We start from the raw sequence: 18,106 nt of genomic DNA on the forward strand, positions 1-18,106 counted from the left end.
CACGCACATGGTTCTCCATTTATCTTTGAATTGTGCCTCAGTAGAGGCATCACTGAAAGATGATAGATTCTCATCTCTCAGTTCATCCAGGAATTCCCTCCTCCAGGTTTTTCGGGGTTAATTGACAAAAACTATGACTTCGGCAGAGAAAAACTATTTTTGGTTAGGTTAGATTATATGCTAGGGATCCGAGCGCTGCGGCTAGGCAGGATAGGGGGCCGACCGCTGCAGCCAGAATTCATAGTTCTGTGACATTTTCAAAATTAAAAAAAAATATTTCTAAGAGGATAATACCAATTATGTTTAAATTTAAGATAATTTGTGTGATTTTAAATATAAATTAATATTATTTAATGAGTTCTAATCAAATGTTTGACCTTTTGTAATTCAATCTATCTATCTATTTAAATCCATATCTATATCTATCTATTTATCAATCTATCATATCAGTTGCCAACTCATCCCTAGAGTAGAACTATATATCTATCTATCTATGTACATATATATGTATCTATCTGTCTGTCTATCTATCTTTCTATACCTGGAAGATTATTAGGCTGATTGTTATCCCACATATCAGTTGCCAACTCATCTCCAGAGCAAAACCATTTTCTAACTATCTATCTCTACCTATCTATCTATCTCTACCTATCTATCTATCTATACCTGGAAGATTATTAGGCTGATTTTGATATTGTCCCACATATCAGTTGCCAACTCATCTCCAGAGAGGAACTATATTCTATCTATCTATCTCTACCTATATATCTATCTATCTATCTATACCTGGAAGATTATTGTCCAACATATAAAATACCAACTTTTTTCTATCTATCTATACCTGGGAGATTATTGGGTTGCTTACTGTTCCACATATCAGTTGCCAACTAATCTCCCGAATAGAATTATTTGCTATTTATTTATCAGTCTATCCATCTATCTATATCTGGAAGATTATTAGGCTGATTATTATCCCACATATCAGTTGCCAACTCATCTCCAGAGTAGAACTATTTTCTATCTATATGTCTGCCTATCTATCTATCTATACCTATATACCTTTCTATCTATCTGAGTATCTATACCTGGAAGATTATTAGGCTGATTATTATCCCACATATCAGTTGCCAACTCATCCCCCGAGTAGAACTATTTTCTATCTATCTGTCTGTCTATCTATCTATCTATACCCATATATCTATCTATCTATACCTGGAAGATTATTAGGCTGATTATTATCCCACATATCAGTTGCCAACTCAACTCCAGAGTAGAACCATTTTCTATCTATCTATCTGTCTTTCTATCTATCTATCTATACCTATACCTATAAACCTTTCTATCTATCTATACCTGGAAGATTATTAGGCTGATTATTATCCCACATATCAGTTGCCAACTCATCTCCAGAGTAGAACTATTTTCTATCTATATGTCTGCCTATCTATCTATCTATACCTATATACCTTTCTATCTATCTGAGTATCTATACCTGGAAGATTATTAGGCTGATTATTATCCCACATATCAGTTGCCAACTCATCCCCCGAGTAGAACTATTTTCTATCTATCTGTCTGTCTATCTATCTATCTATACCCATATATCTATCTATCTATACCTGGAAGATTATTAGGCTGATTATTATCCCACATATCAGTTGCCAACTCAACTCCAGAGTAGAACCATTTTCTATCTATCTATCTGTCTTTCTATCTATCTATCTATACCTATACCTATAAACCTTTCTATCTATCTATACCTGGAAGATTATTAGGCTGATTATTATCCCACATATCAGTTGCCAACTCATCTCCAGAGTAGAACCATTTTCTATCTATCTATCTGTCTTTCTATCTATCTATCTATACCTATACCTATAAACCTTTCTATCTATCTATACCTGGAATATTATTAGGCTGATTATTATCCCACATATCAGTTGCCAACTCATCCCCTGAGTAGAACCATCTGAAGGTTCCTGTAGAATCCAGATCAGAGCTGCCAACCCAAAAACTCACATTTGAGTATCTAAAAAGTAAAAACTTAAGTTAAGACGGACCCTTAGAGGAACAGTTGATTCTAAAATAATCCTTTCCAACTCTTGCTAAAGATAGTCAGTAAACTTCAGGGAAATTTCAATGAAATTAAAAAGTCCTCATCAAACTTATTTTTGTATCATTGAAACAACTTCCCCTTAATTGTGATTTTGTACAGGAAAAAAACAGAAGAAACTAACCCTCTGGGGTACAATTCCTAGAGTATTCTTCTAACCTTTATTTCACCTAACTTAACATACAATGAGCCTAAAAAATATTTTGGGAAACTACCATGTAACAAGAACAATTATATTTATATGAAAGACAGCATTAAAAACAAATATTTACCATTCTAGAGATTATTAGTTATATACTTGCCTGTTAATTAGATAGTTTTGCAGCTGACGTGTTTTGTTGTTCTTTGAAAGCTCGATCAAATGGCCTAAAACAATTATTTTTCAATATTATAAATCTGTATATCTGTCTTTATATTCCCTAACAGTCTATTCTAGCTGTCCATCTATTTATCTATCCATCTATCTAACCACCCATCCATCCAATATGTGTGTCCTATATGTATGTCTTAATCTCTATCTGGCTATCTGTCCATCTGTTTATATCCCTAAGCCTAAATTAACCATCCATTTTCCTATAAATCCATCCTTTTATTCTATACATCTATCTCCTTTGATATTAATGAATCCATTTGCGTTCCACGTCAGAGATCTAAAGGAATAAGACAATAACCGATAAATTGATATACATCCCCAATGATGATGCACAAAATTGCCCCTTCATCAGATTAAGATTTGTGGTTAAAAGGTTTTAACACTCAACTTAATAAACCAACCAATCATAATTTAGTAAAAGTCCCTAAAGTTGATATGCCAATGAATAAGAAAACGTTAGCATAAAACTTTGGGGACTAGTAAAGTGAACAGTCTATTGCCCTGCTTTCTCGCCCTCTGGTTCTATTTACCTTGTCTGTTCATGCAGTCATACTGTGCTTGGAGCCAAGGCATTTCCTCTGTACTGATGAGGTAGTAATCATTTCCAATTTGGATAAAATCTTGGGGCACCTTCTCGTTTCTCCCTCCACATTTCTCGTCCTTGTTAAATGAAAATTGTTAGTTTCGAAGCACAGCTACTTTATTTTCAGAGTATGTATCAATAGACATACATATTACCTTTAATGCAATTAATACATAATAAAAGTTATTTCTTGCATCGTATTATAGACAGCTTTCTGCGATTAGTGAAAAATAAAATGGTAAGATTTACTTATCTTCTGTTGGATCAGAGGGTCAAGAGGTTAAAAAAAACTGCAATTTATTTTATGATTTTTATTTTATTATTCGGACAAAATTGTCTATAATACGACATATTAGTATAGCGGATATGAATCGGTTTGGAAGCCATACTGGAAAAGTATTACCTTACAGGTTTGTTCGCCAGCGCAGTCGCTATCATAAACACACTGAACACATTTGATGTAAGGATTTCCTGAAAATTAGGAAAAGTATAAATAATTTAGTATCTTTTTTACAAAAATTTATTAATTGTTTGTGCGGCCTCAACGTAAAGATTGCATATTGGTTCATTTATGATTGAAAACTAAGATGAAAAAGTTTTATTTCAAGTGAACGTTAGCTTTTTTTAAAATACTAAATGACGAATGAAGACTAATAAAAAATTGTTGTATATGCCTAGTTTTGCCTTAAATTGGCTCATTTCATTGCTTACAAAGTTTGTTTAATCTAATGGTTGGGTGTCTGCAATTGTCAAAAGAAAAATAGCATCTGCAATGATGGGTATTGAAAAGTCATTTAAGGTAAAAACAGCCTCGAAAGTTTTATAATAACGTCTTCTTATTCGTGGCGTAACAACTTTGGGGACTTTGTAAATTTTGATTGGTTGGTAATTAAGTTCAGTGTTCGAACGTTTCAACCAATAATTTTAATATACAGATCATAATTGAGGATGTACATTGTACATCAATTTATCGGCCATTTTCTTATCCCTTTAGATCCCTCGGAAAAATAAAACTAAATCACTCCCCTATAACAAATCTTTACTATTTAAATAATGTTTAACCTTTCAGTTTGTCTCTAGAGTTACAGGTACAGATGAAAGAGTCGGCCTGACCAGCCCAACAGCTGGCGTCCTTGCCACAAGGGTTGCTGGCGCATCCACCCACAGCAGGTATTGTCTCCAATTTCTAAAATAAATAAAATAATAATCATGTATAGTTTGGTGTACGTATACTCGGGGCTAACAAAACTGGGTTTAATCTTATAATTTTCATTTTGATATCCTCGAAGAGCTGTCTATGTAACTATGGTATAAATGACTATTCTATTATGGACTTCTACATAATTCCAGATTGTTTGAAATAAGTAAATTAAACATGAAAAGCTCAACAAATCAGCGAAAAGGCCAAAAGAACATTCATACAGATAAAACGGCAGCGCATTTGATAAGAAATTATTTGAAGAATTCTTTTTGTATTACTGATCCAAAATCACATTTAAACAAGGATGACAACATCCATAAAAGCGAAGCTCTGAAACGGTAGGACAAACCGACATTAACACTTGTATAGTGTCAGAACTGAAAAATCAGAATATAAATGAATAAGAGTCAAAGCATAATTGTGAGTAAATTTGTTGAAAAACTTCTTGATATAGGATAATGTTTATGGACAAACTTTCATATTTAGGACTTGATTATAGAGTTGCTTTGCTTATAATAATGTACTTTGTTGTCCTAGGAATCAGTATAAAAAAAATCAGAACAATCGGATAATTGGATCACATAAAAATTAGTTGTTAAAAATGTAAAAAATCAACATGTTTAAAATGGACGTACGGAAATTTTGGTAATGAAAATAGAGTTGCTACGCTTTCTAAATCGTACCTAACTACTACAGGAATCACCATGCAAAGTTTGAAATTGATATGACAATTCTAACATGCCTAAATTAATGAAAAAAGCTATCCATCACGTACGGACCGACCCTAATTATAGAAAAGCTTCGCTTATATAAAGAAGTTGTTTCTAACCAAAATGTTTTGAACGGACTTACAGACTTCTTGTACTATTGTATCTTATCTAGATAATTACTTATTGTCACGACAATCCTTATACAAGGTGAGAAATAGAAAAATCATAAATTACTAAATTGACCATCTGAGCTAAGCGTAAAAATCATTCAGACGGACAGAACCAATCTATAGAAGAGCTTAATATAAATTATTACAATTTTAGTTTATGCCGTTGAAATTTAGATCAAAAGTTTAATTCAAATAAAGATATGATAGATATTCATTTTTGGAATGGTTTAAAAAAGATCAACACCTTTTATAACCCTTTATACATCACATAAAGCTGCAAAATTTAATACATCATTTGTAAGTTTAAATATTGCTTGTCAAGCAACCTGGTATGATTTTTGTCATAAGACTAGGGGAACACATTCTTAAAATTTAATACATTTTAGAAAAGTAAAACACTTTTGGGCTCAAAGATTTAGAAAAGATAAAAAGACTATTTATGTTGTTTCATATGGATATAATCATCATTGAAAGCTCACGATTCACCCATAATACCTGAGTTCTATTGGCTTTATATTAAATCAAATTGGTGTGCCTTTGTTTATGTAAAATTTATAATCGTGACAATCTCAAAAGAAAAGGGATAAGACATTTGCCAATAAATTTGTGTAAATCCCCAATGATGATATACAAAATTACCCATTCTGTAGATTAAATTTAGTGGTGAAAACGTTAAAACAATCAACTTAATTAACCAACCAATCAAAATTATCCCCAAAGTTGTTAAGCCAACAAAAACGAAAATGTTATTATAAACCTTTGGGGACTGTAGATAATTTTGATTGATTGGTTAAATCAGAGGAAAGGATGGTTCATCAAATTGCGTTTTTAATAATATGAAACATTTTGTGGAAATGATGAAACACTTCTATCATCACCAAATCGTATTTGACAAAGAATATTTTTTTCTTTGTAAAAGATATCTTATTCTGGCTAAGGTTACTAATGTACAAGACAACCTTTAATAAAAAAAACTAAATTGAATTTTAATATAATGTTGATTATGAAACATTAGCATTTTATTTGCTTTAAATAACAGCACATTTTATTACTTTAGTTTATGTTGAAAAATTTAAACCTAAATAGTTGAATAGTTACAGATATTTCCTCACAATACTTTGAGTTAATTTATGCCTTTTGTAGCATGCAAATATTGGAGAGAATAATATTGATAAGTTACTAACAGTTACGTTTCCAGAGGCCGCTATAACACTTACAAAGTAAGGGGAATTATTTAATAGTTTAATTGTATTTGGAGTTTGTAGGTTCCCATTCTCCTTATATTAATAAATCCTTCAAAAACCTGTAGTTAGCAGTTAGCACCAGGAAAACTATATCAGTTAGGCGGTTAGCGATATCCATCGCTCAACACAGATAGACATCCTGTTATTTTTTATAAAGATTTATGCATTGTTTTTTTTCTTCAAAAATTGCAGTTACAAATGTTTGCTACTAAAATAAGCAACACTGATAAGAATTTAATATTCAAAAAGTATAAAAGATCAACGACCTTATAAAACTTTTTCTTTATGCTTTATGTGTTATGCCTATGCCCTGTAATACTTTGTGCTGTAATTATATCAACATAGTAATAGTCGTAGTATACAGTCACAATAAACTTATTGCAAAGTAGTGAACATAATGGCGAACAATGTAGCTTCTCATAGGGCCTGGGCAGGTTTACAGCTATTTTTGGGAATGGGTCCACCACTTTCCCATGATAAATTGCCCCTAGAGAATACGACTTCCCCCCCTCCCTCCACCCTAATTAATTCTAGAGGCCTTACAAATAATAATTGTCAACGAACTTGGATTATGTCACCTAAAAACTTCCAGGTCTAACAGGGTAACCTAGCCTGTATAAAAGTATGTAATTCGTTCCATCCCGTCAGCATAATTTATTTGAATATTTAATATTTACATTTTTACTCGACAACCTCTGAACCCCATAGTCTACGACTTAACGGGGATGATAACTTCAAAAAGTAGCGAATCAGAGAGAAGTTCTGCCTTAGCTTTGTAGGTAAAAAAATAGGTTTAAAAGCATTTAAACAGTAGTGACATATCCCCAATCGTTCCTTATTGCGTTTAAACCAATACTATCAATTGATACCATTAAATTAAAAATGCTTTTTTTGTAATAACTTTTGCTGACATATTATTTACAAGCTTTATTTAGATTTTACGCTAAAAAGTCATTTAAATCAACATTAAAATTGTACTAAATAATATTCCTAATACAGAAAATAAGCGTTTTATACGTGTAGAGACTCGAATTTAACCCTTGCGTTAAATCAATGTTCAGATTTTTCATGAAGACCAAAAATTACAAGAATTGTAGAGTAGCTACGATGACTTTAAAAAATGGGTTGGGCCCTGGTTTTTTTCTTTTTCTTTCTTCTTTATTTACATGATCTAATACGAAATGTTTGGGGCGTTAGGTAATAAATAAGCACAGATAGATACACAGATTTTGAGTATTCAAGATCAGGAATCTAAAGGGATAAGACAATGGCCGGTAAATTGATGTGAATCCCCAATGATAATGCACAAAATCACACCTTCTGTAGATTAAAATTAGTGGTTGAAACGATTGAACACTCAACTTAATGAATCAACCAATCAAATTTCACTAAAGTCCCCAAACTTGTAGTGCCAACGAATAAGAAAACATTATTATAAAACTATCGGGACTAGTGTAATAACCCCCCACCCTCTCTCTCTTTTTCTCTCTGATTCAAGATTCTCCATAATTTATAAGGTTGGATATCAATTTTTAAACAGGCCAAAGTCAATCATTGTTATTTCTTTCAAACTATTTAAAATTTATTAAACTGTTTCTCATTCATTGCCTGAAAAACTTAAATCTTGATTGGTTGGGTCTAACTAGTAGTGTACAACCTTTTCAACCAATAATATTAATCTACAGGAAGAGTGATTTGTATATCATCACTTTAGATATATATTAATTTATCGGCCATTGCCTTATCCCTGATATTTCTGAATATAAATAGAGCAAAATTCAGATTGTCATTGTTAAAATATGTATATTGTATATTGCTCTTTGTAAAATAAAAATATTTAACAAAAGAGAATTGATCTTATTCTTAATTTAAATCAAATGTTTAAGAATTCAAAATAAACTAAGGATGACAACGTCCAATTTAAGCCAAGCTCAAAAAAATTATAATGAAAAGAGACATTTTTGTAGATTTATTTTTGTAAAATTGCTTAAATAATTAATTTAATTTTAAACAGTAGTTGTCAAATATACAATAGGTTTTCTGGTAATGATTACATACTTGCTTTTCTTCGTTTTCAATATTATACTCCATGTCTTATCTTTACAGTAATCTCCATGCATAATTAACTTTTGAAAAGTCGCTACTTTTGAATGTAATTGTCCTTGTTCAAACCTAAAATTTGCTGTTATGGTATTTTGTTTTCAAAAAATAACCTATTTTTGTCTATTTTGGCAAATCATTGTTTTTTTCATGAATAATGATGTCTGAGGTATCTTTTAATATTGTTCAATAAACAGTTTAGCGTTTGAAGGGGTTAAACTTCTTTTTGGCTAGAGCATATCCCATTACTCTAACGCACATATGAAAAAGCAGCAGTAGTTATTCTTATAATTGTCACCATTAGGACCAAAAACTTACTACAATATTTTTTCTATGACTTTTTTCTATTTCTTCACATTTTTAGTTAAACTCTTTCTTAATGTAAGTATGCTTTTTATTGTTTAAGTATTGGAGAATGAATTTTATTTTTTGTTGTATTTACTAAATAGCAAGAAAAAAGTATGACAACAAGCCATAGAAGCGAAGCTCTTTGTTATGAAATAAATTGAAAATAAGGGGCAATAGTTCATTACTTTCTATTTATTTTAAAAGAAAGAGAAAGGAAAGCACCAAAAATATGAATAATTAATCCTGACCTCAATATCTTCTTCAACAACTGTATCTGACTCTAAACTAACTAGATCTGCATCTAAATACTTAATAGTTACCTCAATATCTTCTTAAACAACAGTATCTAACTCTAGACTAACTAGATCTGTATCTAAATACTCAATAGTTACCTCAACATCTTCTTCAACAACTGTATCTGACTCTAGACTAACAAGATCTGCATCCAGGTACTCGATGGTTTTTCTCAGCCAACTTCTGTACTGTTGTACCCTAAAATAAATACATTAATTAGATCAGAGATTTTGACATACCCAATGATGTTACACAAAACTACCCCTTTTGTAGATGTAGTTAGTTTGACACCCTCTCCTCTCTACCTGAAATTATATGGATTTTCTTAATAGAACAGCTAGCTTTAGATGGATACTTGGCCAAATGTTTGTCTATATTTCTTTTAATTTATCCTTATCTCAGACCGCCTGCATCCAAAAAAGAAACTTATTAGTCACTTAAACTTCAGTCAAGTAATTACTCGATCGTTTATAGATAGATTGAACAAAAATTATTACTACTATTATTAAAGTATATTTTTATAAATTTGGCTATCTTGTCCTGTTACTTTATCAAAAGAACTAGCGGCTTCGCCCCTACCCCATAGTGGCTTTGCCCCAGGGGGTGATAAAAAAAATTTGGCCGAAATACGTAAAAGGACCAAGAAAATCCTCTACAAAAAAAGGACCAAGGAAATCCCCCCCAAGAAAATAGCCTAAAACCACCACAGGACCAGTAGGTATATTCCCTGAAGAGTAGAATCCGATCGGTTCAGTGGTTACCGAGATCTTAAGGGACGGACGGACAGACAGACAGACAGACAGACAAACAGACAGACAGACAGACGGACAGAGATAGTTCTACTTTGTATTATAGATATCAAAAGAATACCCCATCGCTGCATAAAATACCCAAAATAGGAGCTCACTATCACATAGTTAAAAAATATTTTAAGGTTGGGCACTTTTGGGTCTATAACTTATTAGCCTCGCAAAGTTTGACTGAATCACTGTTTTACCTTGTATTAGCACCAGAGTTGCACCATTGCCCACTGGAGGAAGGAAATCCAAGAACCTAAATTTTCATACGTCATTTTTAATTTTGCTTTTAAGATTTATTTGTTTTTCTGTGTTTTTCATTTATTTTTGTTATTAAAATCTCGTTAAAATCATGGGGGTTAAAATATGAAACTACAGGTACTATGGCAAATCCTTGCAACTGATTAAAAAAGTGGGAGAAATACCTTGGTCCTAAACAGGCTAGTAAAGATAAAGTTCTTGCATTCAAAAAATTTATTTTGCAAAATAAAAATGGGAAGAAATTTGTCCAAATTAAAGAAATTTGTCCCATTCATAGAAAATATAAAAAGACAAAATTTTTAGTGCAAAATCATTTTCTAACATTTTTATACGAAAGCACTCATTTTACAAAATGGGATCTACTGCAGTTCACGGTAAAATATTGCTGGTAACGAATATTGCTAAAAATTTATGAATTTTAAAGGCTGCTAGCTGCCAAACGGCTGAACGTACAGATAATACCTGCACACCATTTTAAGCGGCATAAAAAGGCCTATCAATAATCTGGAATAGCCAAGATCCAATGATGCACAGGGAAAGCTTCACTGAAGAAAAACCGTGTAAAATAGGTCTTTTTCGCGCATTTCTCTGCACTGCGAGATAATTAAGCATTATTGATTTTTTGCTATTCCAGATTATTTGTAGTCCTTCTTATACCGCTTAAAACAGTGTGCAAGATTGATCTGTACGTTCAGCCGTTTGGCAGCTAGCAGCCTTTAAAATTCATAAATTTTTAGCAATATTCGTTACCAGCAATATTTTACCGTGAACTGCAGTAGATCCACAAAATGAAAAAATAATATTTGGTACATTAAGTAGCAAAGCCACTCAGCAAGTCGAAATTGCCAAACTCTCGGAGAATCTTGCAACCCTTTCCCCTTTTTTTTATATTTTTAAAAGCGAAGCTTTTCTATAATTAGGGTCGGTCCGTCCGTCCGTCCGTAAAGGATAGCTTTTTTCATTAATTTAGGCATGTTAGAATTGTCCTATCGATTTCAAATTTTGGATGGTGATTCCTTTAGTAATTAGGTACGATTTAGAAAGCGTGGCAACTCTATAATCATTACCATAATGTCCGTACGTCCATTTTAAACATGTTGATTTTTTTACTTTTTTAACAACAAATTTTTATGTGATAAAATCATCCGATTAATCTGATTTTTGGTAAATTGATTCCTGGGACAACAAAGTATAATGTTATTAGCGAAGCAACTCTATAATCAAGTCCTAAAAATTTAGTATGTCCATAAACATAATCCTGTATAAGGCCGTTTTTCAACAAATTTACTTACAACTTTGCTTCGACTCTTATACATTTGTATTCTGATTATTCAGTTCTAACACTACACAAGTATTAATGTCCGTTTGTCCTACCGTTTCAGTGCTTCGCTTTTATGGATGTTGTCATCCTTGTTGCTTTAAGTATCACCCCATTTGATAAAAAATCGTTTTAAGGTAGCTATTTTAGTTTATTGTATCTGGGGGGTAATATCCACCCTTCTTATTTTGTCAGGCGGGTGGATATACGACTCTAAACCTCCTCTTCTACACGCTTGAGGTTAAAACAAAACATTTTTAAACATACACATGCAACTTTTTAGGAAGCTTTATAAAGTGTCTAAAATGTCAGCCATGTGATGTCATAAAAATGAGAGATGAGAGGAGGAGTGAAAAAGAAAACCCCTAACAAAGATATGGATAATCCCTCATTAATTTTGACGTCACATGGCTGATTTTTAAAGACACTTTGTAAATCTTCCCTTTTCGCATACAATGTACATAATCGACCTTGTTAATCCTCAAATATGAAATTTAGATTAATCTTTAACCCTTGTAAAAATGTTGATGTAATAGGAATGGTAAAATTTACATTATGAATGAAGAAAAAATATAAAATATCAGATAAACTTGACATAACACATAACAAGGATGACAACATCCATAAGTAGCGAAGCATAAAAAATAAAATCATGGATGGTAATATGTACAAGTAGATTTGAAGTGTATTTTTTAATTGATTTATTGGAGAAAATAAACACGAAACCCTGTTTTATTTGTATTATTATGACGGTCAAAGTAAATTACATAAAAGATGCTCATAACAATGGGAAAAATTATTTTGATAATGATATCCCAAAAAAGTTTTAAAACTGGACCAAAAACACCAAAGATATGGGGGAAAATGTAAAAAAAATAGCCAAAAACCTGCAAAAAGGAAGTCTGACCGTCATGGTTGTTTTCTTTAAACAACAGGAAATTTAATTTTGATATGTATAACTGAAAAAAATTTGGAAATCGTACCATAAACACCAAAGATATGGAGAAAAATGTGAAAAATACAAAAATATCCTAAAACCTGCTCAAAGGCAGTCTGACCGTCATAGTTGTTTTCTTTAAACGACTGGAAATTTAATTTAGATATATATAACTGTAAAAATTTTGAAAATCGCACCATAAACACTGAAGATATGGAGAAAAATGTGAAAAATACAAAAATAGCATAAAACCTGCTAAAAAGCGGTCCTACTGCCATCGATGTTTTATACCTAATTGTGCTCCTTAATGATGGGAATGTTGTCAAAAAAATTCAGCTTTCTATCTTTTATAGGAGCTGAGTAAATCCCATTTCCCCCATAGCGTTACGGACTGACGGACGGACGGACAAAGTGAATTATAGAGTAGCTTCGCTACTAAAAAATATGATTAGATAAATTTCTTTCTCATGAATGTTTTTTAGTTGTGTATTGCCTTCATTCGAATACAGAGCCAGTAGAAACTGGGGAACTAAAAACATCCAAAAATAAAAGATATATTAAAGAACATAATTATACAGATTATTAAACGAAGCACTGGAAAGTGTCATGAGTGACGTCATAAAAATAAGTCTAAATCCATCACTTTTTTAGAGGTTTCTTTTCCCACTTATTCTTCTTATTGCTTTCATTTTAAATGTATTATTATAAAGTCACACATGACAATTTTCAGCTCTTAATACTTGACCTGTACGTTATTCATTCCACCACAAAAAATAGGGCCACTCACAAACCTAGGTAAATAATAGTATTAAATTTTTAATAATATTTATATTTATAAAGTCTTTATGTCTGTATAAATCTAGATCTCATAAACTGCAGGACTGAATTGATTCTACTAAGAATTTAAAATCTTGATTAAAGTTTTCAGTGATGGTATGCCCTAATAGTACTTAAGAATAACTCCAGGTAAAATTAGAAAAAAATCTAAAATTTTTTTTTTATTTGGGACCTTAACTAGTGTTATCCTATTATATAAAGTAAAAAAATGTTGTCTGCAGCAAAGGATCTTGCTAACCGCTAAATTAATATGGTCTTCTTTGTAGTGAAGCTACTTATAGGTCTAGAGATAGTTTTTAATTATCTTTAGTGAGGGTACAACCACCCTCCAAAGATAAATCTACCCTAAAATTCCTCACAATTTTTTTAAAATTTAAAATGTGGGGCAACGTTCACTCCCCTCCCCCATTTTAAGTACCCCCAGAGGTACTATAGCGTAGCCGCTGGTTAAGATAACAATTAGACATATGTTTTAAGGATGTAACAACATCATAAATATGGTTTTAAATGAAGATCATTTACCTATTGCAACGATCAGCTGTACACAGTACATCGCCATTGTCTGTGACGTCACCAAGTTTTCGCGCGCATTTTTCATTGGGCACAATATCCACAGTATGGGCGACAACAGCTGATCTCAGAGATCCTTTCGCCTTGGTGGTCACGGTCCAACCAGCAATCTAAAATATTTTTCTTTTTTTGTGGCATAAATACTCTAAAATTCACCAATAGTGGTACTGGTCAGTCTTTATTTTGGTCGGTCTACAGGTTTATTACCAAGATTTCCTCCAAATGGGCAACTTTTATCAAATCTTCCCTGAGCTGGTATCTTAACTTTTCAACTTTTAGTTTATTCCACAAAAGGGGTTACTTTTGTTTATTGTAATTGAGGGTTTACATCAATGTTCTCACATGCTAATTATAAAAAAGTGATTTTAAGCTTGTAAAGAATATAAATAATTTCTGTAATGATATGGCACATTTTTAATTAAAAAATTGATTGTTTGGTTTTTGACATTGGTTATCATTGTGTTTATAAACAAAAATAAAAAAATACATAAAACTAAGCGTAAAAAAGCGTTTATTTTGTCAATTTCATTCGAAATAACTGTCTATCCGTCCTTTGAAACGGTCTATGTGGAAAGTAAAATTCTCATCTGCTATTCAAGATACAAATTTACTTAGAGATTAGATTTCAACAAAACATTTTTAAATGTTCAACAATAAACTTATATAATCTCTGAACAGGAGGTTTATCTATGGTATCAAACTTAAAAGAATAAATTTAAAAGAGTTCATCAATTACAACTCAAATTTGAGGAGAAGCTTTGCTCCTTAAAAAGCATCAAAACAATGACTTTTAATGACCAGTTCAATCAACCAAAGTAAACTCTAGAGATACAGTGATATGTCAGTCTATGGAAAATTAAACCTTCCATAGAAGCTTATGGTGCCTGCTAAAAAATGACGTCATACAACCAAATGACCAATGATAGGGCAGTATTCATTTTGCTATTGGTCAATTATTATGTAAACTTGCCTAACATTGGTCATATTTTATTGAATGACGTCATTTTTTATTATGCACTATAAGCAGCTTTAAACTTGCCACAAAGGTTTTGATTTAGATTTTTTGGTAAATATTTAGGAAAAGGAAAATGGTAGATTAATTTCAATGCCATTTACCTATGCATTGATGCAAGGGTCCATGGCAAAATTGAGGATTAATTTTAATCTTTGCAATTTCACTTTATCCAGCAATTAACAAGTTGCACAAAAAAATTAGTTTTAATAAAAACCAGAAATAATAAAAATAACTTTGGGTTCTGTTGCCAAGCACCTTTAGTGTAAAATTTAATTAATAATTTGTAAGGTTTTATAGTTTTTCAGCGCAAAAGTGTTATATTACTAGCCTTTATTCGTTGTCTACTATTTTATACAACTACACAGTGGGATCTTTTGCCTAAAAACGGGACATTAAGAGTAGACAAAAGTAAACTTCAATAAATAGACTTGTATTTGAGGAAATGATGTAATTTTTTTTGCTTTAGCTAGGAAATAACTTAAATTTTGCTCCTGTTGACTTCTAATGTGCATTTGGTAAGTACGTCTGTCGGTATTGGAGGAGCGAAGCTACCCTATTTTTAAAAAATCTATAGAACTTCATAACTTTAGTTAGGATAGGAATATTTTAACAAAATCAACGTCTATGTAAATATTTTTTCAATGCAAACAATGTTTGTGAACAAGAATATAGCGTCAGGTGCACCCAGTTCGAGTCCCGGCATTTTTAGGTAGGTCCAGTATAAGTAAAATAGGACACTTATAAGGCATGTTTTCAAATATTTTTTTTACAGATATAAACAACAATAACATAATTTTCAAAACACTTTTGATTTTGTGTTAATACCTTTATTCTAAGTCAAGCTATCTTCATTTAAAGTTTGTATAAGAATATAAACATAATTACCTATATTATATTCTCTCTCAAACGTATATTTCTCTCTCTCTCTCTGATGCGTATATAATGTTTTTGCAATATTATAATTAATCCCAAAATTTGAATTTCTGCTGGACCAAAACCAGTTAGAATTACAAATTTTTTTAGAACACATGAAATTTAGCAAATTTAATTGCTAAAATAAAAGTATTTATAAGTCATCTTTATTTAACGACTCCTTTATCCCTTAATTGTCCATTAAAACCGCGAGAACGGCAAAAATCGTTGAAAATCACGCCAACGGCGGCAAATAACGGCGAAACGGTTCGCCAGAGGCAAATGATGCATAAGTCAAGAAAGATCTGTCTTAAAAAGTTTGAAAATATTGCAGAGATGACTTTGGGCTCTAAAATGACTCCTTCCCCCTCTAACGAAGGAAAATTTGAAATTAACAAGAACGAAATTGTTCAAACCATGCAATGTAAAATGCTCAATTACTCAAAAACGGACAAGAGGCCCCAGGTTGTGAAAACTGTTTTATATACAATACATGTTGTATATTGATATTATCATTGCAAAACCCGGGGCCTCCTGTCCGTTTTTGGGTAAAATGGAGAAAACTGATTTTTTGGGGTTAAAAATCTTAATATTTTTGGTGAAATTTTCTCACAAAATGTCAATTTACACCACCAAAAAAATATTTTTTTAAATTTTTTCTTTAATTAGACATTGGTACAGGTATCTGAAAAGTACCTCAATAAATTTTTTTTTTCATAAGATGAACATAAATGTATTTTTTGTTGCTTTGAAAAAATTGTGTAAAAAAATCTGGAAAATCATTAAAACTGAAAAGAAATTTTTCACTACCTTTTTTAAAAATGGCATAAACCCGCCAAAAATTAATATTTTTTAAAAATTTCTTTTCTAGCTGTCTACTTACAGCTATTATTAGGTCCTAGGATAGATAAAAGTCGATTTTAGATTTTTTGGATGTCCCGATTTTTTTCAAAAGATCCCACTGTGAACTAGTGTGATTAAAACTTTTGTCATTTATTTTGAGAAGTTTACAAGATTTTATTTTTAAAGATAATATCAAACAAATCACCCTCCCCCCATATTTAAAAAAAAATAAAGTTTTTTTTGTTAGTTTGTGTCTTTAGGTCAGATTAGGAGTTCTTATTTTGGGTACAGGGTATCAGAGTTATGGCATATAGTAGGTATAGGCCTCCTTGCGGTAGGGAACATACCCCTTTTCTATTCATTTTAAAAAGAAGTGGGAGGGAGGCGGGAAGTCTCATGGGCTTCCTAACAGCTTTGAGGGAAATTCAAAAGATTTAAGGTGAAAACTTTTGAATTATACCTGACAATTAGAAGAAGGTCTGGCATCTCCTGGCAGACAAACTGGTGATGAAAAGTTTCCAACCTAGGAAAAGTTAAAATAATAAAAATTGTATTTTTTAAATACTTAGTAACTTTTGAAATTTTACTACTTATACATTTACATATAAATATGAAAGTTATTAAATTTGAAATGTTTAAAAACTTGTTTAAAATAAATGTTGCGTAAATAGATTTACCAATAGATTAAGTTGGTTTAAAAAATACATCAAATTTATTTTGGAAGATTTTTCTTTGGAATATAAATCTTTCCTTGTAGTTGGAGACATGATCTTAATAATGCTTCCTAATTAACTCAATTGGTCTAATCCAGTTGTTTAATCCTTTTATATAAAGTAGTAAGGATTTTTTGTCTGAAGTTCAAAATCTCAATAACTACTAAACCATTTAGTTCCCCATTTAAGGAAGCCTTAATATAGTTTTAGTGTCGGTTTTAGGCTATTTTACATTTTAGTCTTGAGATTGTTATTCCTTAACCTTTTGAATAGAGAACCCTAGATGCTAAGGGCGCAACCGCTAGATATCATAATAGTAATTGTTTATTACAAACATCCAACATATTTTTTTTATTATTACCTTAATAGGTCCAAAATCTCTTCTGGGTTCTAGTTTCACTACAGCTATGTCTGCTACGTTACCAGGTTCTGTTACGTTATAGTTAGGGTGTAGGATAAGGTTCTCAATCTTCAAATAAAGGAGATATTAGTTTTGTAGTTATAGGTTACATAATTGGTGAAATATAAAATACGATTATCCATCTAAAAAAAAGAAAAAAGATAAGTAAAGTTTATCATGAAAATTTATTCTAGCTTAAAATTATATAAAATAATTGACTTTTTTAATTTGGCATGCTGTATGTCTTAAAAGAGTGTTTGACCCTGAAGTTTGATCCTTCGAAACAGAAACTTTTATATATAACACGTTTAGAGGGAAATATTTGTAAGGATATCATTAATAACAAGTAATTTGGATATTTGTTTTT

The 18,106-nt window shown here is 31.4% G+C and overlaps 1 protein-coding gene across 2 annotated transcripts in view; it reads right to left on the reverse strand.

Annotated features, from left to right (window-relative positions):
• Positions 1 to 18,106, reverse strand: part of LOC145335056 (uncharacterized) — a 69,870-nt gene that overhangs the window by 16,217 nt on the left and 35,547 nt on the right. For both annotated transcript variants that reach the window (XM_080180749.1, XM_080180750.1), the window contains exons 9-19: positions 17,701 to 17,808; positions 17,087 to 17,149; positions 13,809 to 13,966; positions 13,195 to 13,240; positions 10,134 to 10,189; positions 9,235 to 9,334; positions 4,132 to 4,255; positions 3,473 to 3,540; positions 3,017 to 3,146; positions 2,416 to 2,479; positions 1,902 to 2,029 (exon numbers count right to left, since the gene is read on the reverse strand). In XM_080180749.1, coding sequence (XP_080036875.1) covers positions 1,902 to 2,029; positions 2,416 to 2,479; positions 3,017 to 3,146; positions 3,473 to 3,540; positions 4,132 to 4,255; positions 9,235 to 9,334; positions 10,134 to 10,189; positions 13,195 to 13,240; positions 13,809 to 13,966; positions 17,087 to 17,149; positions 17,701 to 17,808 — 1,045 coding nt within the window. The remainder of the gene's footprint in view (positions 1 to 1,901; positions 2,030 to 2,415; positions 2,480 to 3,016; positions 3,147 to 3,472; positions 3,541 to 4,131; positions 4,256 to 9,234; positions 9,335 to 10,133; positions 10,190 to 13,194; positions 13,241 to 13,808; positions 13,967 to 17,086; positions 17,150 to 17,700; positions 17,809 to 18,106) is intronic.

The sequence above is a fragment of the Acartia tonsa genome, chromosome 13, assembly GCF_053477335.1.
Source record: "Acartia tonsa isolate MP-2025a chromosome 13, ASM5347733v1, whole genome shotgun sequence".
NCBI classification, from domain to species: Eukaryota; Metazoa; Arthropoda; class Copepoda; order Calanoida; family Acartiidae; genus Acartia; species Acartia tonsa.